Source organism: Rhinatrema bivittatum, chromosome 2, assembly GCF_901001135.1.
Source record: "Rhinatrema bivittatum chromosome 2, aRhiBiv1.1, whole genome shotgun sequence".
Lineage (NCBI taxonomy): Eukaryota > Metazoa > Chordata > Amphibia > Gymnophiona > Rhinatrematidae > Rhinatrema > Rhinatrema bivittatum.
In genome coordinates, this window is record NC_042616.1 from 670,005,155 (window position 1) to 670,029,143 (window position 23,989).

Genomic DNA, 23,989 nt, shown 5'->3' on the forward strand with positions numbered 1-23,989 from the left:
AGCAGGATTTTTTGGGTTTTTTGTTTTTTTTTGTGAGCCCTTGAGTGCAGCAGTGGCACAGCAGTGAATCTGAGAGACTGAGGTAAAACCCAAAGTACTGCATCCTGGCTTAAGAGTAAGGTTCATTCTTATCGTATGTGCAAGGCAAATTCACTATCAATCCTGGACCTCCAGTTCTGTAAATTAAATATTCTGTATAAAAAAAACAACCCCACACCTTCAGCAAGGGGGCAGAGCAGGATATTTTCCTGTACACCTCACCATACAAACAATATCCAAATTTTGATGTCTAAGTAACAGTAATGCAGACTCCGTCCACTACCAGGCACATTGTTAAATACAAAATCCTGCAAAAAAAGAAAAAAAAAAACAAATGCAACAATGGAAGCAAATAAGTATGAGGTGTTACCCACATCGAGGTTCAAAGCTAAGGGGAATGGAACAGCTCCCCTATGAGGAAAGACTAAAGAGGTTAGGACTTTTCAGCTTGGAGAAGAGACGGCTGAGGGGGGGATATGATAGAGGTGTTTAAAATCATTAGAGGTGTAGAACGGGTAGATGTGAATTGGTTATTTACTCTTTTAGGTAATAGAAAGACTACGGGGCACTCCATGAAGTTAGCATGTGGTACATTTAAAACTAATCAGAGAAAGTTATTTTTCACTCAACGCACAATTAAACTCTGGAATTTGTTGCCAGAGGATGTGGTTAGTGCAGTTAGTGTAGCTGTGTTTAAAAAAGGATTGGATAAGTTCTTGGAGGAGAAGTCCATTACCTGCTATTAATTAAGTTGACTTAGAAAATAGCCACTGCTATTACTAGCAAAAGTAACAAGGAATACACTTAGTTTTTGGGTACTTGCCAGGTTCTTATGGCCTGGATTTGCCACTGTTGGAAACAGGATGCTGGGCTTGATGGACCCTTGGTCTGACCCAGTATGGCATTTTCTTCTTCTTCTTCTTAATATCCTAACAGCAATAAGAAAGAGCTGGAGAGCTGGCAGTTCCCGGGCAGACTTTAAATTTGCAGCATTAAAATGGGCACCTTGGCCATGCAGCAATTTTTGGCATCATGGTAATAGCTAATATCCTCATCTACATGGAATTTGTAAGTAATGAGTATTATTAGCTATTCGCTCGAATCAACGTGCGTTTTGGATGCTCTAATCCCTGTATTGCATAGGAGGCTATTTAACGTGTCCAAAACGTGCATCCAATAGAGTCTTACCTGGTGCACTAACCTGAGCACACTATATTGCATTGGCCTGTAGGGTGGGAATTATAGCCTCTTTTTTGATTTCTGTCTCTAACTAGATTTAGTAGTGCTATGGATATCCCTTGCGGTACAACTGTTACACACCACACCCAGAAAGTCTGGTAGGTAGAGCCCTGTATTTCTTTCTTAAAGACACACAGGGCATTTAAAATAACAACTAGCAAAAACAATACCACCTAGAAAATAAGATGTGTAAGACTCTAGCAACCCACAAGACAGAATAAAAAAAGAGATAAAAGCACTATCTGTTGGAGAGGAACTCTCCCTGGGGTAGCCAGCCAGCCTATCTCTTAGTACCTGTTGACCCATGTTGAACTGCTGTTCACATGGCACCCTGCTCCACATCGCCACGCTTTGAAGGCTCGTGCTCCACTCTAGGGGCCAACCCATTCCAGGGAGCCCTTTCCTGCTCAAAGGAAAGGGAACTCTCCCCGGGGTAGCTGGCCAGCCTGTCTCTTAGTATCTGTTGACCCATGTTGAACCGCTGTTCACATGGCACCCTCCTGCGCCTCGGCCTTGAAAATTCTTGTTTGTATATCTGCTAACTCCACCAGATTTTAAAAGACCAGCGAGAGCTCACTAGACGCCAATGGAAACACCCCACTCTAGGGGCGAACCCATTCTAGGGAGCCGTTTCCTGCGCAAAGGAAAGGGAACTCTCCCCGGGGCCAGCCTGTCTTACCCCTATCAAAACCACAGGGACCAGACTATCTCCGCTCTGCCAGCCTGTCTTGCCTCTATCAGCTTTCTGCCACTCTGCCTTGCTGCCATAAACCAGATGACTCACTCAGATCCTTGTGGTGTTCTTGCCACTATCATGGTTCCTCAGTGTGTTGGTGCTAGTCTTTCTGCTTGCTATGTTCCCCCTTCATTGTGCTGTAGGATGTTGATGCCACTTGTCTTGCCACTTTGCCTGTCGTGCTGCCTTCGAGGGTTCTTGCATCTGTTATCGGTGCTCTCATTTGAAGCTGTGGTGTGTTTCTGAAACTCTCACTGCTGCTTTGCACCTCTGTTAAAGCACTCTTGCCACTCCTAGTACCCCTTTGCCCCTTTAAAGTGCCTTAGGCTATTTATGCCACTTTGGTGCCACTTTGCCACAGACTAAGTACCTTGGAGCTCTTTTCTCGTTCTGATGATTGCTGCCCAGAAGTTTCATCAGAATTGATAAGAAAACTCCAATTCTGCAGCCAAAAATAGACTGCAAATACTTCCCCCATTGACTTTAATGGGAAATCGGAAAATGAATAAAACTAATCAACTAATTGGTTTTTTCCCTAATGAAACGAATACAATGGATTTGGGTCCCAGCGAAACGAATATCGAATCGAAACTAATTTTTTCCTTCTGCACATCCCTACTAACGATTAATTGCTGTACATAGGGAATCTATCAGAATGATTCTATAATATTTTGGTTTTTGTTATGAACCGTGGTTCAAACCTGATTTTCAGGTATTGGGGGTCATTTGTTTTCAGACCCTTGAGGGAATTTTTTCTTGTTCGCCTTTGTTTCGGGAATTAGATAGTGATTTGTCAATTATACTTTGCTTGGGTATCAATAAATACTGATGAGCTGCAAGTGGCACCCTTGGGATACCAGTGCCTCGAAGATGTGTTCGTCTGCTGGTGGAAGTGCATAACCCACTGCTCTGGACTGATCTGGGTATGTACAGGAATGACTGCTTCATGCAGCAGTTGGTTATGGAACAAATGAGAGGGGGAACTATATTAAATCTAGTTTTCTCTGGAATGCAGTGATCATAATATAATAAAATTTGATATAATCACTGGAGGGTGAATTCTAAGTAAAACTACTGCAGTAGTATTTAACTGTAAAGATGGAGACTTTGATAAAATGAAGAAGTTTGTTAGGAAAAAAAATGAAAAGAGGAATCGATAAAGTGAAAAATTTGCAGGGACATATGGATACTGTTTAAAATTACCATCCTTGAGGCCCAGACAAATTATAGTACATTATTAAAAAAGGTCAAAAGAAAACCAAATGACTGCCAGCATGGTTTAATAGTGAGGTGAAACAGGCAATTAAAGCCAAAGGGGCATCATTCAAAAAATGGAAAGCAGACCCAAATGAAGAAAATAGGGAAGAACATAAGTACTGGCAAGCTAGATGTACAAAAGTAATTAAGTAGGATAAAAGAGAATTTGAAAAACAGCTTGTCATAGAGGTATAAACAAGTAATACAAACTGTTTCAAGTACATTTGAAAGAAAAAGCCTCTGATGGAGTCAGTTGGGCTGCTAGAACAGGGGTGAGCAAAAACTGTGGGGAGTGGGCCCCCCAAGGTGGCTTGAACAATCCTGAAGGGGGCCCACTGGTAACCCAATCAAGGAAGCAAAAAAAATGGCTACACTGTGAAGCCTCAGTCCCATGGAGGCACTGCAAGCTCACGAGGGAGGAAACTGCCAGAACAGAGTACCATTATAAGCATGCCATGGCTTAGACATGTCTCTTTTGGTGGGCTAGGCAGAGGAGCTGCTTCTGCTGTGGTGGGCTCAGGGGGGAGCTGCTTACTCTGTGGCAGAACCAGACCTGGGAGCAGTCACTGTGGTGTTCCACAACCTAGGAATAGCTGCCATCCTCAGGCTCATCTCAGGAGAAGTCCCTGCTGCTGCCAGGTCCCTGCCCAGAGAGGAAGATCACAGCTGTTGCTCGCTGGGGAAGAAGAGGTGGTGTTGTAAGGGAGGGGAATGGGTAAAGAGGCCAGAGAGAATAAGGAATTGGAAGGGGAGGGGAGAGATGGAGGAGGGTGGGGGTAAGGAAAAATAAAGGCAAAAAGTATAAAAAAAAAAAAAAGAAAGAAAGTTAAATAAGCAAATTTAAACATGAGAAAATAAAAAAAGATGAGTAAACGAAGAAAAATGGAAAAATAAAAAGGAAAAACAAGTGAAAACAGTTAAAAAGCAAAGCAAAAAGTAGGGCAGGTTGAGATGGACTTCTCAGCTCCTAAAATGTTTTGGTCGGCACCTACATTTTTGGAAAAATATTCTAGCTCTTAGCATTGTGATGTGCAGCATGGAGTGTGTGTGTCTGGTGTGCTTTGATCTGTGTGCATCGTCTGTCTGTGGTGTGTTTCTGGGTGTGTTGTGTCTGTATTTCTGTCTGGGTGTGGTATATATGTGCCTGCCTGTCTTGCTGTTGGGTTTCTGTCTCTGTGTGGTGTCTTTGTTTCTCTGTGTCTATCTGGGTATGGGGTTTCTGTAGCTATCTATGTTTATCTTGGTGTTTATTTCACTCTCTGTCTGCCAGGGTTTGAGGTTTCTGCCTCTTTGTGCGCCCATGTGCCTTTGTGTCCTGTTTCAGTAACTTGAAAAGATACAAAATGAGGGCTTTCAGACACTGGTTGGCAGAGTGGCTGCCTGGTGAATACTCTTCATGAATATACAGTATGTATTTGTGGATGTGATTATATAGCATATAGTAATCCAGCTTCGGGGGCTCCAATCAACCATATGAATGGAAGGGGACCATAGCTCAAAAGGTTTGCTCACCCCTGTGCTAGATGACCGAGGGGTAAAAGGAATGGTCAAAGAGGATAAGGAAATAGCAGAAAATCTAAATAAACTCTTTGCCTCAGTCTTTCCTGAGGAGCATCTTCGGGTCATACCTACATTAGAAATGTTTCTTGATGGTGATAACTCGGAGGGACTAGATGGAATCACCGTGAAACTGGGCAGCGTAATATCTCAGATTGACAGAACTAATATCAAATCACTGGGACTGTAGACTTGTTTCTGGTGACTTGCAACCGATCATTAAAATTGCCATGGTACCAGAAAACTGGAGGGTGGCTTTGTGATGTCAGTTTTTAAAAAAGGGCTCCAGGGGTGATCCAGTAAACTATAGACTAGTGAGCCTGACATCTGTGCTGGGAAAAATGGTCAAAGCTATTCTTAAAAACAAAATTAATAACCACATAAACAGACATGGTTTAATGAGGGAGAATCAACAAGGTTTTTGCAAAGGGAAGTCTTGCCTTACCAATTTACTAGATTTTTTTTGAGGGTGTAAATAAACGTGTGGACAAAGTTGAACTGGTTGATATAGTGGATTTAGATTTTCAGAAGGCATTTGACAAAGGCCCTCACGAGAGACTCCTCAGGAAATTGAGAGGTCACGGGATCGGAGGCAGTGTCCTATTGCAGAATGGTAACTGCATGAAAGACAGGAAACAGAAGGTAGGATTGAATGGTAAGTTTTCCCAATGGAGAAAGGTAATTAGTGGAGTGTCCTAGGGTGTCTGTATTGGGACTTGTGCTATTTAGCATGTTCATAAATGATCTGGAGAAAGGAACAAAGAGTGAAGTGATCAAGGCCTGGATTTTCTAAGGTCGCAGACCTTAGAGAATCCGGGGGTAACGGGGGGGCGAAGCGGGGGGCGGGCCTGCAAAAGCTGGCAGCGATCGCACCTCCGCGGTGCGATCGCTGCCAGCTTTCATACTCAATAGCGCCACCATGAAAGGTGGTGCTATTGGGTGCGATACTGGCAGCAATAAGGAGTTTTACTTTTTGCCATCAGCGAAGTCGTCACGGAGTCTGCCCTGAGGCTGCTCCAACTCCTCCCCTTCCTGTGCGGACTCTGTCCCGACTCAGATATCGCACACGAAAAGGGACCTGCTAATTATCTGGCATAAATGTATTTATTTTATTTATTTAAAAATGTTTATATACCGCTTTTACAATATAAAAATTAATAAAAATGGTTTACATACAAAACATACATAATAAAATATAAAATCTCAAACAATATAGTATAAAAACTAAAACTACAAAAACATATGAAAAAATAAAATTACTAAAACTCTCCTGCCTCCCGATCCACCTGAGGCTTCCATTAATCACTGTTGCTCTCCCCTCTCTTGTTTGTACTTTTTTTTCTCTCTCACAGGTCTCACTGCGCTCCTGACGCCCCCTTGGTGTTCGGGCCGTGCTACGCCCCCTCGGCGACGCGACTGACATCGCCGAGGGGGCGTAGCATGCCCCTTTATACGCCCCTTTGTTCAGCCCCTCATGCACCCCGAGACAATAGTAATGGACAAAGAACACTACTCGCCAAACGCCAGAACCATGCCAACGAACAAAAATTCAACATTCCCCATCCAAGTAAGCACAGGAAAGGGTAAGTATGGAAATAACACAATGAGAAAACAATGCAAAAAACATTATATTAAAAAAGAAATTAGCGATCCAAATCCAAATAACCTAATTCCAATAAAGCAAACCAACAGTACCAAATTAAACAGCCTACTAATGATCACCTTCCTGCTAGTTAACGCACAATCAGTGACAAAAAAAGTTCTCATCATCACAGACCTCCTATACGACATAAAACCTAACTTTATAGCAATAACAGAATCATGGCTAAAGAAATCAGATGTAGTCTTAAAAAATCAGCTACCTAACAAATATTACTAGGAATTCAGCATTGAACCAGCTGAATTCATATACCACCCACCCTTTAACACAGACACTCTAAAAGACAAATTACAAGATGAACTAACACACATTAACTTCTCAAATAGCCACACCACAATATCCGATTGGATAAACAGAACCACGACTTTGGCAAATGAAATAAACCCACAAAAAAAGGTCCACATTAAAGAACCAAAACAGAAAAATCCATGGTATAACGAGCAAATCAAAGAAGTAAAACGGATCCTTAGAAAAAAAGAAAAAGAATGGAAAAAACCCAAAACAACTGAGAATTTAACAAAATACAGAAAACAACTGGCCTACTACAAAAAAGTAACTCTTGAAACTAAAAAGAAATATTTCAGCTCAAAAACAGAAAAGTTTGCAAATAATGCTAGAACCCTGTTTAACATAGTTAACAACCTCACCAGTGACAATACAAACAATCAACAGGCCCTACAAGAGAATCAATGCAATGAAGTAGCTCAATTCTTTAAAGATAAAATTGAAAACTTAAGAAAAATCCCTAACACAACCAAACATGAGATTAAAATGCCCAAAAGAGACGTCAACATATGGTCAGAATTTGAAGAGATATCACACAACGAAGTCGAGAACATGATAAAAAAAACTGAACCCAGCTCCTCACTCAATTGACATCATACCCATAAATGGAATTAAAAAAACTAGCCAACATAGTAGCTCCAACTTTAACTAAAATCATCAACCTTTCCCTTGATGAAGGATCAATGCCAGATACCCTGAAAGGAGCCATAATCAAACCAATCATTAAGAAAAATAATCTAGACTCCTACATCTGAATAACTATAGACCAGTTTCCAACCTACCACTAATAGCCAACTAATTGAAAAAACAGTCCAAAAGCAATTATCAAACTACTTAGAAAGTAATAACATATTATATCCTGCACAACATAAATTCCGCAAACATTACAGTACTGAGACACTACTACTAGCCCTATCAGACAATATCTTAAGAGGCTTTGATACAGGAACACATTACGCTCTAGTACTATTGGATCTCTCTGCAGCTTTTGACACTGTAAACCACAAAATACTAATCAACTGACTAAAAGAAATAGGATTCAATAACAAAATAAAAAACTGGTTCGAGTCACATTTAAGTAATAGATGTTTCCAAGTACAAATCAAAAACACACTTTCAGACAAAATCAAAATACAAACTGGAGTCCCACAGGGTTCAGCCCTGTCTGCAACACTATTCAACATTTACCTCCTCCCAGTATGTCACCTACTCACAGGACTTGGAATAATACATTACATATATGCAGACGATATACAACTACTGTTACCCATTGTAAACAATATTGAGGAAACAATGAAGCTAGTCAATATGTATCTTGAAATAATCAAACTCCTCCTAAATCAAATGGAACTCGCAATAAACATTGATAAAACTGAATTTTTACACCTAGAACGAAAAAATATACACCCTATACAACCTATAATTGCAATAAAATATAATCTAACCATAGAGTTGGCAACAAAAGTACACAATCTAGGGGTAATAATTGACCCTGAGCTAAACATGAAACAACACATTTCACAGAAATTAAAAGAAGGTTACGCCAAACTAATGGTACTCAGAAGACTAAGACCCCTGCTAACGCAACAATTTTCGCACAGTGCTACAGGCAATGATATTCACGAGCACAGACTATTTTAACTCTCTGCTATTAGGGCTACCTCAAGTTACCATTAGACCACTCCATATACTACAAAATTCTGCAGCTAGAATTTTGACAGGCAAAAAGAAAAGAGACCACATCACAGGAACACTTGCTGAACTACACTGGCTTCCAATCGAACAAAGAATACAATACAAGGCACTGTGTATAATTCATAAAATAATCCATGATGAAAAGGCCGACTGGCTTAACACAGCTCTGCGCGTACATGTTCCACACAGAAACCTGAGATCTGCTAATAAGGCCCTACTAACTGTTCCTTCTGTTAAATCAGCACGCCTCACTCAAGTAAGGGAGAGAGCACTATCACTGGCTGGATCTGTACTATGGAACTCCATGCCACTCGAAATAAGGCTGCAGACAAATCTGAAACTATTTAAAACTAAGCTGAAAACATGGCTTTTTAAAAAAGCTTTCTTGAAAGACAAAGAGGAGGAAAACAGTCGATAAAGGAGGACGCACCAAGCAATCAGCTTTTTTTCTTTTATATCTCCAAATACACATTAACATAGATTTGAACTGCTTTACAGTCTCCTAACCGCCATTTAACCTTCATTCAACACATAGGGCCTCATTTTCCATCCAAATCGCACGCGATACCAAAATGGGGGCGGAGTCGGCCCCAAAAGAGGAGGAGTTGGGGCGTCACCGGGGCCGACTCCGCGAAGACGCCGTGGACGATGAAAAGGTAAGGCCCTTTTCGCGTCCGAGTTCGCGCCCAATAGCTACACCTTCTATGGTGGCGCTATTGGGTGCGAAACCGGCAGCGATCACACCGCAACAGTGCGATCGCTGCCAGCTAGTGCAGGTCCGCCCCCCATTTCGGCCCCGCACCCCTCATTCCCTAAAGCATTGCAGGCCTGCGATACTTTAGAAAATGAGGCCCATAGTCTCTATTGTTAAAATATGTTACCGTTCTATGTTGGCACATGTTTAATTTGTAATCTATACCAATTATATTATTTTTTATTGTGCCTTTCTGTAAACAGTTGTGATGGTGAATTAACTTAACAATGGTAGAAGAGCTTTTAAATAAATAAATAAAATAAATAAAAATAATATCTAATCTAGTATTTAAGCACCAAATCGCATAAGTGTATACAAATGATATTAAATTGGTATATTGTGTATTATTGGCTGGGTAGGAGGTCTGGGGGAACTGGGAAAAGTTCAGGTTGAAGAACCAGGAAGGTCTCGATGACCTGGAGAAGGACTAGATTTATTTTATTTATTTATTTAACATTTTTATATACCGATATTCATGTAAAAAATTACACATCACTTCGGTTTACATTAGAACGCGAACCAGCATGTAAGAATGTATTACATAAAACAAGGGATACAAGAACTGGTGGACTAACTGGTAAACTACTTAATTTAAATTTACACACGCATGTTTTAAAATTGGCCAACTTACGCAAGTTCTACTTTACTTTCGTGAGTAAAATAAACATATGTATATTTTTAAAATACGTAGGAAAATTATGCGCCTTCAATGCATTGCATGTATCCGCATGTAAGTGAAGATAAGTGTATTTTATAAAATGCATGTATATCGTATGTGTGTATTATAAAATACTTGGTTGGATCTGGTCGCAGACATATACAGTTATGATCAAAAGTTTACATACCCCTGGAAGAATTTGTAAGATGTATAGCATTTTAAGAAAACATGAGTGATGAGACAAAACACGCTTGTTATTTTTAATGTGTTTCAATTAAACTATTATGCATCACAGAATAGCACAATCATTAAACAAACCATAGCAATAAAGGAAATAATAAAATGGTCTTGTTCAAAAGTTTGCATACCCTTGAATGTTCGGGCTGATAATATACACTCAAATTGATACACACAGATTGAGAAGGGAATGAAGGGTAGGTATCCACACCTGTGCCTTGTTTGATTGTAATTAGTGTCTGTGTATAAATAGTCAATGAGTTTATTAGCCTTTGAGAAACCCTTGTGCATTTCATGCAGCACTACACTGACCTTGGTGGTTACTGAAGCATGGGGAAAGCAAAAGCACTGTCAAAGGATCTGTGAGCAAAAGTAGTTCAACTGTATAAATCAAGAAAAGAATACAAAAAAAATCCAAAGATTTGAAAATGCCAATCAGAAGTGTTAAAAATCATCAAGAAGTGGAAAAAGCAGAGTTGCTTACCGGTAACAGGTGCTCTCCTAGGACAGCAGGATTTTAGTCCTCACATGTGAGTGACATCATCAGAAGGAGTCCAGCATGGAAAACTTCTGTCAAAGTTTCTAGAACTTTGACCAAGCACGCTAAGCAGGCCCAGCATGCTACTACCCACACATCCACGCGAGGTCCTCTTCAGTCTTGCAACATATAATTATGACAAAAATAAAATAAACCCAGGAGAAACCCAACTCCGCAGGGTGGCGGATGGATTTCATGAGGACTAACATCCTGATGTCCTAGGAGAACACCTGTCGCAGCAGGTAAGCAACTCTGCTTTTTCCTAGGACAAGCAGGATGGTAGTCCTCACATGTGGATGAATACCTAGCTTCAGGCTGTTCCCACACAAACATCTTACAAACAGCACTTAACTAGATGCCATCGGGCACAACAACTAGTGCTGTTGGAAAAAGGGGAGTCAGCCTGAACCCGAAAAAAGGGCCTGAGGTAGGAAGAGTTGGGTCTAGTTACTGAAAAGATTCTGCAAGACCGACTGACTGAAATGGCTGTCACATTGGCTCTCCCTGTCTAAGCAGTAATGTGAAACAAAGGTGTGGAGGGAACCATATCACAGCTTTGCAAATCTCGTCTACGGGGACCACTCACAGGTGGGCCACTGAGGCCGCATTGGCCCGAATGCAGCCCATTTTGTTCAAGTATCTCCTTATTATGCTGAAACACCCACACCACTTTGTTTCAGAGAAGCCTGTATTTCACTGGAAATTGCTTATGGGTTTTCCTTTGTATCCTGACAATTTTCGTGGCAATTGTGTCTGAAATCTTTCTTGGTCTACCTGACCGTGGCTTGTTATTAACAGAACCCTTAATTCTCCTAGGACAAGCAGGATGGTAGTCCTCACATGTGGGTGACATCATCAGATGGAACTGGCACGGAAAACTTCTGTCAAAGTTTCTAGAACTTTGACCAAGCGCACTGAGCATGCCCAGCATGTATCCAAGTGTCCATGCGGGGTCCCTCTTCAGTCTCTCTTTTTCCACGGAACATTCGTCTCGTGGAGGTGAAGCTCATGCTTTTCTACTTTTGAAACTTCCAAATCAAGTCTCACTCATTTTTTTCTCTCTCACTGGGTCCCTTGATCATTCCCCAGCCCTTAGTTACAAGGTGTCACAGTTAAGTTTCTGTTCTTTGCCATCAACTACAGATGGTGTCATTCCCTGGTGGCCGCTGACCAACAACTATTCGTCAGTCTCTTTTATTTTGATAGTGTCATCTGGGTTCCGCTGCTGCCCTCAGTGCCCCTGGACTATGTCCATCACAGACCCCCATAAGGTCTGTATTCTGTGCTTGGGGGCATCGCACGATGTGTGTGGCTGTTCTTTTTGCACCTAGATAACCTCCAAGGGTTGACGTACATGCCTTGATAAGATGGAGAAGTTGTTTGGGCCCAAGAAGTCTGAGCCCTCGATCTCAGCATCGGGGGCATCGGCTCCTAGGGGCAAGGAGGACCCGGTAGGTACCAGTCTTGTCATCTCTTCTGGTTTCCCAAATTAAGTTAGGGGCTGGGGATTGGCCAATGTCTATTTCTTCCCATTCTAAGTCTGGTTCATCACCATAGCTCTCGGCACCGTGAGGAAGCACCATCATCGGTTGTCTTCCTCCCATGACTCCAAGCTCGGGAAGACATTGTCAGAGATGCCCCTGAAGTGGCCCCGCACCAACGAGGCACTGACCTCTGTTGAAACTAAGGGCCCAAGGTGGTCCACACTGGTCTCCCTTGGGGCTTGAGGGAGACCAGGCTCCGCCTCCTCAATCTGTCCTGTCATCAGTAGCATTCGAGGAGGAATTAAAGTGCAGGGTGCGGTTGGCGATCGGACAAGCCTTGCAAGGTATCGAGTCGCCGCCCCCCTCAGAGCGTCTGGATTTGCTCCTTGGTGCACTACTGATGCAACTTGCACTGACGCCCAGAGAGCCTCGGGAGACACCGGTGCGTCTGCGATCAGAAAACATTCCCATTGCTGATTCCTCGGATGAGGGAAGGCCAATGTTTATTTCTCCGCAGGCCCCTCCATGCCTGCTGGGCATTGATTGGCTGGGTCCATTGACATCATCGATGCCCCTGGTTCTGGCGAAGCCCCCAGTGCTCTTGGTGCCGTCTACGCTCTCCAGTCCCTCAATGCCCTCGGTGCCTTAGGGGCATTTTTCAGGAAAGGAATGATGAAAACAGAGGGTATGCTGGAAAGTCATATGATGCGAATGAGTGAACTGTTTCCTATCAAATACATTTTCTCTTTAATTAAACACATCCACATCATTAGCACTACATCCAACTCAATATTCACCAATATTACACGATAAACAAATTAAAGAAATGCTATCAAGGTCCTTTTTTTGGAGGACTAGATAGGTTGTAGACTAGACTAAACAGGCCATAATAGTCTTTTTCTGCCGTTATATTTCTATGTTTTTTTTAATCTACCCTTGAAATTCAAATAATTGTACGACCAACTCTAACTGCACATTTATTCTATATAGCACTCAAAATGCAGAAATGATTTTACCACATAGCTCTGGCAGATCATGTTGATGACCAATAATTTTGTAATGATATGCAACAAGAACTCTAATATACGTAACGCCCTATCAATCACATACAGTACATAAGAACATAAGAAATTGCCATGCTGGGTCAGACCAAGGGTCCATCAAGCCCAGCATCCTGTTTCCAACAGAGGCCAAAACCAGGCCACAAGAACCTGGCAATTACCCAAACACTAAGAAGATCCCATGCTACTGATGCAATTAATAGCAGTGGCTATTCCCTAAGTAAAATTGATTAATAGCCATTAATGGACTTCTCCTCCAAGAACTTATCCAAACCTGTTACGATCCCCCCTGTTGCTGCGCTACAGGTGGTCTCTCACCTTCCTCCGGAGGCCGCTCCGAAGCCAGGGCCTCGCCTGTGTTCCATCCGGGACTTGCTCCAGGGCCTGAGAGGCCTAGCTGTGCCTGTGGCTTGCATGCCAGCGTTTGGACTTCCTGTTTGGCGACGCCCTTCTCCTAGGGGCCGGCCCGCAGCTCTCCACCTTATTTATAGGACCAGTGAGGGGCGGTCCTGGCAAGCTCCTCCTAGGGAGTTGCCTTCTACCTCCAGTATATAAGGACTTCCTTGTCATTTGCAACTGGCCTGCAGATTGTGCATTACAGTTGCCTGTAACCTTGCCGATCCAGGTCCTCCATGTGTTGATGGCTCCTTGTCCTGTCTCTGTCCGGATGTTTGCTTCCTGATGTTCCTGATGTCTGCCTTGATGTGTTCCTGATGTCCTGATCCAGTTCTGCTCGCTTCTGCCCTACGTCCTGTCTGGTTCCTGAGCCTTCTGTCCTGTTGGGCCCTGGTGTGGCCAACAGGAGGGATTCGTCCCACGGGCTCTTGAGCTTCCCTGCCTGCCAGCCGAAAGGGCTTCGGATGTCAGTATCCCAGCATCGGAGTTCCTGTTCGCCTGGATCTTCCGCTTTGTCTTCCCTGCACCCTCCTTTCCTCAGCGTGGTCCGCGACCAGCCTTCCTGGGCTGTGTAGGGCGCGTCTGGGACGGGGTGGTCCGCGACTCAGTCCCACGGGTGGGCTGAGTAGGGCGCCCTGTTGGACAGTGCCATGTTTCCTTCCAGCCCTCCTCTTCAACGTCTTGCTTCAGCCTGTCTTGGATGTCTGCTTCAGCCCCGTCTGACGTCTTCTGTGTAAAGGACTCTGTCTGCTCTCGCCTCTGTCCGGCCTGCTGCCCATTGCCGTTCCCAGCGGCAGGTCCGAAAGGGCCGGGAACAGTCGGAGGACCGTTCATCAGTCAACTTCCCAGTGTTGGCTACCATGGGCGTGCAGGTCCGGCTGAGGGTCGGACTCCCTGCTTTTGTACCCGCCTGGCTCACCATGCCTGCCCAGCTCACCTCCCACGGTGTGGCTGGGGCTCCTCCCTAGCTTTCGCCGTGGCCCAAGGGCTCACCACCAGCTCGAGACGACCGCGCCCGCGCGCGCTCGTAACAAAACCTTTTTTGAACCCAGCTAAACTAACTGCACTAACCACATCCTCTGGCAACAAATTCCAGAGCTTTATTGTGCGTTGAGTGAAAAAGAATTTTCTCCAATTAGCCTTAAATGTGTTACTTGCTAACTTCATGGAATGCCCCCTAGTCCTTCTATTATTCGAAAGTGTAAATAACGGAGTCACATCTACTCATTTAAGACCTCTCATGATCTTAAAGACCTCTATCATATCCCCCCTCAGCCGCCTCTTCTCCAAGCTGAACAGCCCTAACCTCTTCAGCCTTTCCTCATAGGGGAGCTGTTCCATCCCCTTTATCAGTAGCCTAGAAAAAAAGCATAAGAATCCTCTGCTTTACCCTTTTCTATCTAAAGAGTATCACCACAGTAGAAAAGATAATGCTGATTTCTTACAACCACTGAATTCTGAATTTCTTGAGACATGCTTTAGAAAATTAAACCTTATATTAGACTGCATAATGAAAAAAAAAAAAAATAAAAAGCAAGGTCCAAGACTGCTTTTCAGATTTTTGTACAGGCTTCTTGTGTGGAGATCTTGGCTTCATTACAATAGGTAATTTGAACTCTGTTTACCTCTGCATGCGTCAAAGAACAGAACCTTTGTTTATGTGAAAGAGCTTTTGTTTTATTAAGGATTTTATTTGCAAATTCCAGTCTGAAATTATTTCTCATAAAAAGTTAAAAGAATATAATATTAACACTTAATTTACAAAACTATTTCAGCATATGCACACTGGGTTCAAAAAGACCATTAAAAAATGAGTTACCTGTAGGCTTAGCCAATGCAACTACCAGTTACTTTAAATTGTTGATAAAAACAAAGGCAAAAAGTGCATTCTAGAGCAAATCATGTATTGTCTCCATCACCTAAAATTCAATTCAAATGGTAAAAATCAATTCAAGGCGGTCAAAACTTGAGAAATGCCATGTATCAGTAAATTGTTTATATTTTTAAATGTTTACTACTATGTTTAAGAAAGTTGCACTGTAAAGACATGGGCTGTCACAATGTGCCTTCTGCCGTTAAATTGCAAAGTGCCTTGTGATACAGTATCTACCTTATAGGCCACTATGCTATTTCTCACAGAGATTCTGTTTACTGCTCCAGCTTAATTCAGTGATTCTGTTATGGCACAGTGCTTAGCAGTAAAGCCAAAGTTATTCAGAGAAGGTCCTCAGACCCTACCACTCTCCTACACATGCATGCATGCATGCACACATTTTCAACTTATCAATTTACGTACGGGGAGATCACACTGGAAAACCTGCAGACATATTCCAAATTGGTCAACTCTTCCAGCAAGAGTTAAACTATATTATTCAATAGTAGCTAATCAAGTAGTGATGTGCTCTAAAGATTAATCAGGTTATATTCTGACTAAAGATAAATTGCCTAAAGATTTTTGAATTTCATTGGCTATAGCAAACAAGATTGTGCAAGAAGCATTAATGGGAAAAGACTATGTAGTTGGTTTTTTTTGTTTTGTTTTTTTACAGAATTTATATAAGCAGGAAGCAGATCTTAGTTTGGGAAACACAGCATAACAAGAATATAAACTGAGCTTTGGCTTTCTGCACATAAAATGTTACCGTAAAGTACATATATCTGAATGGATCTGAAAGGAAATGTGAAACCTTTGGAGCTTCAATTACTATTTATTAGGATTTTCTCTCCTGTTTTGCAGATAAATGAAATGTAATACCCACTTAACCATTCATTAACTGCTAAATTTTCTACAGCATGATAGTTTTCAGATTTTAGTTATTTTTACAGTGCCAAAATGAGTACAAGAAAACCAACAAGCCGAACAAGACATTTTAAATCAAATAGCTCTCTAGCAGATGAGGTGATAATGGAGTGTAAAACATCAACAGGACTTCAGTTTAGGTAGTTCTACCAAAAAGTCACTAAAATATAAGTGTAATATAGCAGTTGGAACAAAATGAGACAATGAAATGTAATTTGACAGAGTGCACCAATGATGAAGCAGCAAGCTAATATTCTCCCTAATCCCAACTCAATTAAACACAATCTTAGCTATCTGTTTCAACTGCCCCTCCCCATTTTCCCTCAGAAAGGGTACTCAAAATGAATTATTTTTACAACAATGCCATTGAACAGTACATATGAGGGAAAAACAGTAATAAATATAAGTCCAAAATACAAATGCAAACATTTAAAGTCTCCATTGTAAAAGTTCATTGTTACTATGCAATTCTAGATTAAGAATTCTCAAAGGAAAACACCTTCAATACATAAAACTGAAAGATTAAAAGAGAATGAAATCTTAAAAGAAACTGCATCTATTATTATTAGACTATAATATATGTATATATATATATATTTTTTTTTAACCATACCTGAAAGCCTTGAATCCGTGCCAAATACTCCAGTTGTTTCGAAGGTTGCACTGTAGAACAGGGAGAGGGAAGACTTTTTCCTTTCAGTCCTATGGCTTCTGCTGTTGGAGATGTTCCGTTCATGAGGAGCTCTCTGGCAATTGTAGCCGTGCTGTTAAAGTTGGCAGAAGGGCTAAAGAATGAGCTCGAACCCTCAGTTATTTCTTTGGACGACAAATAGCTTAAGGTAGGCCCAGGGGTGGTTTTGTTGCGGCTTGCTTCCATCTCTTGATAAATATCAGGAGAGAGATGAAGAATTCCCTTTGGTGCTGAAAATAAAAGCAAAGACCATTCCCATTATGTCTACCATGATTTTTATATGGACTTTGACAAATAAACCAAGGAGTTTCTCACCTGATATTAATCTACACAGTTAGAAGGCGCTGGAGGAAAAGGACCACTTGGTCGACTCATTTGTGTCTGCCTCATTTGATCTGTGGTCTTCTCTCTTCCTCTGCCATTTAATTCCCTTTGCATTTCTCTCACATATGCTTGAATTATGCTACAGTGTTGCTCCTATAATTTCTACTGAGATTCTACTCCAGGTGTCCATTACCCTTTCAGTGAAATTTTCTCACATTCTTTCTGCGCTTCCCTCCTTTCAGCGTCCTTTGATAATCCCTTGTCCTTGAACTTTACATTCCAAAACAAACAGAAGACTGAGTAAATCAATGAACATCAGTTTTTGGATATAACGAGTTTTATTCTGACTTACACCTCAAAAAGAACAGAAGTAAATATGTGCAGGTAATATCCTGATGTGCGGTGCGTTCACCGGTTTTACAATTGGGATTTACGTGCATAAATGTTGTCCCTGCCCTGGAATGCCCCGATCTGCCCCTTTTTTTGCGTGTTCTGTTGCTCATGCATGCACCTATATGTGCATAATTTTCCAGTTTTAAAATATAAGTTACTCATGCTTGGCTCATATTCTCACATATATGGGCTTTTTAATGCAAGCAACTCTTAAAATTCACCCCAAAATGAGGGAATTGTATCAATCTTCAGTGCAAAATGCAATCATCAGTCTTTTGCTCATAATGGGCTTTAAACTGTGGTCATAAAGCACATTGGATTTTTAATCCTTTATAATCATCTCTTTATATTCTTATTTCTACTTGTATATTAATTTTATGTACCATAATTAATACCAAATAAAACCCTTAATGACTTATCTTCAAAACTACTATATAAAGCCTGAAACCATGCTGAACTACTGCTCTCATGAAGACCCTGACATCGCCAATGTTTCGGCACATTCGTGCCTGCCTCAAGGGATCATTATACACTTTCTCCCAGGCATCAAGCCTCCTATCAAAAACAAGCAACCGGTGTATTGTTAGATGTGCACTGGTAAACATTTTGTGTATGTTTTTTAACTGTTTCATTGCTTCACCTCGATCTTTTTTGTTTTGGGAATATATATCTGAGAGTTGGTGTGCCTTATTGTGATATTCAATCCAAGACAGCATGGTTTCACCAGGGGAAGGTCCTGTCAGATGAATCAGAGTGATATTTTTGATTGGGTGTCTAGGGAATTGGATCAGGGAAGAGAACTTGATGGGATTTACTTGGATTTTAGTAAAGCTTTTGATACAGTACCACATAAAAGACTCGTCAATAAAACGAGAAGCTTGGGAGTGAGTGCCAAAGTGGTGGTATGGATTACAAACTGATTGATGGATAGAAGAAGTATGTGATGATAAATGGAACCTGCTCTGAAGAGGAAACAGTGTTAAGTGGAGTGCCACATGGATTGGTGTTGGGACCAGTTCTGTTCAATATCTTTGAGAGCAACATTGCAGAAGGGATAGAAGGTAAAGTTTGCCTATTTGTGGATGATACTAAGATCTGCAATAGGTTGGACACGCCAGAAGGAGCAGAGAGAATGAGACGTGATTTAAGGAAGCTTGGAACGGTGGGCAAAGATATGGCAGCTGGGATTCAATGCCAAGAATTAAAAAAAAAAAACTCAAAACTTGGCTCTTCTTACAAGCCTTCCCTGATCCTTCAAACTTTCACTAGACAACTACAACTACTCAGCATTGAATTTGGAACTTCGCCCCTTCAATATTCTCATCAGTTACTAGTCTCCTAGTATTTTAATTTAATACATTCTTAAGGTTTCTCTTTTTCCAGCTGAATTCAGCTTCCTAGTTCATGGTCCTTGTTATTATGTAACTTTCTTACTTTTCTGCTTTACCTCCACTAATTATAAAAAGTTGTTCCTTTGTTATGTTATGTTACACTGATCTACCCCTGTTCGATGTAAACCGACCTGATATGGTATTTAACCTTGAAGGTCGGTATAGAAAAATGTTAAATAAAATAAATAAAATAAGAAGTGCAGAGTCATGCATCTGGGGTGTGGTAATCCAAAAGAGCTGTATGTGATGGAGGATGAAGGGCTGTTATGCACAGAACAAGAGAGAGACCTTGGGGTGATAGTGTCTAGTGATCTGAAGACAGTGAAGTAATGTGACAAGGTGACAGCAAAAGCCAGAAGAATGCTGGCTGCATTGAGAGAGGAATAACAAGTAAGAAAAAGTAGGTGATAATCCCCTTATACAGGTCCTTGTTGAGACCTCACCTGGAGACCTGTGTTTAGTTCTGGAGACCATATCTCAAAAGGGACAGAGATAAGATGGAGGCAGTCCAGAGAATGGTGACTAAAATGGTGGTGGGTCTCATTCGAATGACTTATGAGGAGAGGCTGAAGTCCTCTCCTCCAGTGGGAGCACTGAGAGGAGAGGATCACCTTGCTGGTGGCTGAAAGGAGTCAGTAAGGTTTTGCTTGGGACATTATCTTTTTTAAAAGTATTGGGGCAAAGTTAACTATTTGGTAATATTATTTAGTGTGTTTGTGTTTTTAATAGTCAGTAAGACAGCAAATAAATAGAAGTTAGACTGTTTGTATTTTTAAATAGTTAGTCAGTAAGGCAGCTAGTAAGCAGAAGTTAGAGTGTTTGTATACTAAAAAAAGAAAAAAAAAAGTAGCCAGAAGCTGGAAATAAGCTAGGAGCAGTGTATACCTAAGTAAAAAGGTTGAAAAGTTCAGTTCAGTTACTCACCTTGGAAAAGTGTTGAGGTAATGTGATTTGTTTTGATTAGGTACCAACATTTGTTAATAAAGAGAGCAGTGAGTCACTCTGGCTGACTAACTGAAGTTAGACTGTTTGTATTTCCAAACCCTCGCCCACCCACCCCTAGCTCATCCTTTAATTTACAGGCAGGTGCCACTTTAAAAAAACCCACACACCTTATTGAGAGTTTGCTCATTCCCATGTAGGCCACTACCAGACATATAGTGAATTCATAATACATTTAAAGGACATTAACTAGACACATTTCTACTCCCACAGCAACCTAAAACTTAAGTAGGAACTGAACATATTTGAGATGAAGGCAGCAGTCCAGCAGCAAGAGGGGGGCTTCCCAGTCTTTTGCATCGAGTGTCACATGTATTATTTTTTACCTGCCAGTGAGAAATTGTACATGTGCATGCGATGCAAAGAGCTCCTGGCTCTCAGAGTATGAATACGATCTCTGAAGGCTAGAGTGGCAGACCTGGAGGAGCTGAGGCAGACAGAGAAGTATATAGATGAGACCTTCAGGGACATAGTAGCCAACTCCCAACTTCAGACTGGCAGCCCTGGTGCTGCCTTGGAGGAAGAAGGTCTCATGATTGGAGAGCATCAACCTGATGCAGCAGGAAAGGATCCTGTAGCAAGGACCTGCTCTCCAGGTGATGCATTGTCCTTTCGCACCGAGGATATCTCCCCAAGGTCTACTGCCCAGGAGGGAAGGGTTAGGTCGGCCATCATAGTTGGTGATTCGATTATTAGGAATGTAGACAGCTAGGTGGCTAGTGGGCGTGAGGATCACCTGGCAACATGCCTACCTGCTGCGAAGGTGGCAGACCTCATGCATCACCTAGATAGGATTTTAGCAGTGCTGGGGAGGCTGTCGTGGTACATGTGGGCACTAACAACATAAGAAAATGTGGGAGGGAGGTTCTGGAAGCCAAATTTAGACTTAGGTAGAAAGCTTAAATCCAGAACCTCCAGGGTAGCATTCTCTGAAATGCTCCCTGTTCCACGTGCAGGTCACCAGAGGCAGGCAGAGCTCCGGAGTCTCAATGCATGGATGAGACGATGGTGCAAAGAAGAGGGATTCAGTTTTGTTAGGAACTGGGAACCTTTTGTGGAAGGGGGAGTTTCTTCCAAAGGGATGGGCTCCACCTTAACCAGGGTGGAACCAGATTTCTGGCACTAACTTTTAAAAATGAAATAGAGCAGCTTTTAAACTAGAACAAAGGGGAAAGCCGACAGTTGCTCAGCAGCGCATGATCCGGAGAGAGGTATCTTCAAAGGATACTAATGATGCATTAGAATTAGGGCATCCCGATAGTGAGGTTCCAATTATAAGAAAAGTAGTCCAAGTGCCTGTAACTGAAAACTCACCTGAGCTAAAAAATTCTAATTTATCCCTATCAATTAAAAAGCAGAATGAAAATACAAACAAAAAACAAACTTTGAAATGTTTGTATGTTAATGCCAGAAGTCTAAGAAGTAAAATGGGAGAATTAGAATGTACAGCAGTGAATATGACAAATTTAATTAGCATCTCAGAGACATTGTAGAAGGAGGACAACCAATGGGACAGTGCTATACCGGGGTACAAATTATATCACAATGACAGAGAGGAGCACCCGGGAGGTGGTGTGGCGCTTTATGTCCGGGACGTCATAGAGTCCAACAGGATAAACATCCTGCATGAGACAAAATGCACAATTGAATCTTTATGGGTAGAAATCCCTTGTGTGTTGGGGAAGACTATAGTGATAGGAGTATACTACCGTCCACCTGGTCAAGATGGTGAGACTGATAGTGAAATGCTAAGAGAAATTAGGGAAGCTAACCAAATTGGTAGTGTGGTAATAATGGGAGACTTCAATTACCAAATTTCAATTAGTTTATGTATAGGACCATCATAACACCCACGGTTGACAAGCAAGTTAGCCTGTGTTTCTAACCACTATGGGTCATGTTTAATAATCGGTCCCAATTTATCAAAGGTCTTTTTTATTGAAGAATTATTTTTTATATTTTTATAATTTTTCTAAAATAACGTGGAACGGTACTTCCCTTGTTTACTGGTGGCTCTACCGCGCTTCAGAGATATGGTTACTTGAAAGCTGTCCAGTCCTTGTTTACTAGTGGCGCTACTGCGCTTCGGAGATACAGATACGTTTGCTACATCTGGCACCAGGTAACATCATATCATTACCCCGTGCCACTTGCAAAACTTCACATGTGGTCTACGCAATATTTTGTCCATGCCCCCTCACGTACGTGGGCATGACCAAACGCCCTATAAGCACCAGATTAACAGAACACAAATGTTGCTTAAACACAGGCAGGAAGATCCTCTTGTAGCACATTTCAAAGAACGTAATCATAAGTATTCCAAAATTCAATGGACAATTTTAGAAATTGTTTCAGCACTTTGGAGACGAGGAGACAGGATTAAACGTCTCTATCAATGTGAACAAAGGTGGATTCATCAACTACAAACAGTGATTCCATATGGACAATGAGGAAATAGAGTGGATTCACTTTATGTGAATACTATCTCATTAGGTATGCCTGACATCCAGGTGTAGTATGACAATTCACATATAATCAGTACTGATCTCGCGGTTTCTCCATACAGATGCCGACAAGAGGAAAAGGCGGCAGGGTTTGGTGAGTTGCGTTTTCAAATATACCCTTGGGATGTGCGGCATTTTTTGCTAAAGAATATGTGCGATGAAATGTTTGAATTCCTTTTAGAGTAAAACTTACAAAGACAAATACAATGTGGATACGATAAATTAGATTTCTAAGTGGATACTTTAGGAGAAAACACGTCCATACAGTCCCTGAAGCAGCAGCCCTGCGAAACGTATGTCGGACTGGACAGCTTTCAAGTAACTATCTCTGAAGTGCGGTAGCGCCACCAGTAAACAAGGGAAGTACCGTTCCACATTATTTTAGAAAAATTATAAAAATATAAAAAATAATTCTTCAATAAAAAAGACTTTTGATAGATTGGGACCAATGATTAAACATGACCCATAGAGGTTAGGCTAACTTGCTTGCCAACTGTGGGTGTTATGATGATCCTATACACAAACTAATTGAAATTTGGCACATAGAAGGCTAAAATAATTTTTGCTCACAACGTGTTTGTTCTGAGATACAGTGTGGCTCGTTGTACACTGACATTAACAGTAATTGTTTTGTAGTTTGGGGTACTTCAGTTTGTAGTTTGGGGTACTTCAATTACCCCAATATTGACTGGGTAAATGTATCATCGGTACATGCTAGAGATATAAAGTTCCTAGATGGAATAAATGACATTTTTATGGAGCAATTGGTCCAGAAACCAACAAGAGAGGGTGCAATTTTAGATCTAATTCTCAGTGGAGGACAGGATTTGGTGAGAGAGGTAACGGTGGTGGGGCCGCTTGGCAATAGTGATCATAATATGATCAAATTTGAATTAATGACTGGAAGGGGGACTGTAAGCAAATCCAAGGCTCTCTTGCTAAACTTTCCAAAGGGAAACTTTGATAAAATGAGAAAAATTGTAAGAAAAAAACTGAAAGGAGCAGCTACAAAAGGTAAAAAGTGTGCAAGAGGCATGGTCATTGTTAAAAAATACCATCCTAGAAGCACAATCCAGATGTATTCCACGCATTAAAAAAGGTGGAAAGAAGGGAAAACGATTACCGGCATGGTTAAAAGGGGAGGTGAAAGAAGCTATTTTAGCCAAAAGATCTTCATTCAAAAATTGGAAGAAGGATCTTTGCTTCGGTGTTTAGTAAAGAGTATGTTGGGGAGATACCCTTTCCGGAGAAGGTTTTCATGGGTAATGATTCAGATGGACTGAACCAA

General features: G+C 41.5%; 1 protein-coding gene across 10 annotated transcripts in view; it reads right to left on the reverse strand.

The window, feature by feature from the left end:
* The window catches only part of STAU2 (staufen double-stranded RNA binding protein 2), a 559,185-nt gene that overhangs the window by 197,507 nt on the left and 337,689 nt on the right, over positions 1–23,989 (reverse strand). For all 10 annotated transcript variants that reach the window (XM_029591479.1, XM_029591480.1, XM_029591487.1 and 7 more), the window contains one exon: positions 17,010–17,317. In XM_029591479.1, coding sequence (XP_029447339.1) covers positions 17,010–17,317 — 308 coding nt within the window. The remainder of the gene's footprint in view (positions 1–17,009; positions 17,318–23,989) is intronic.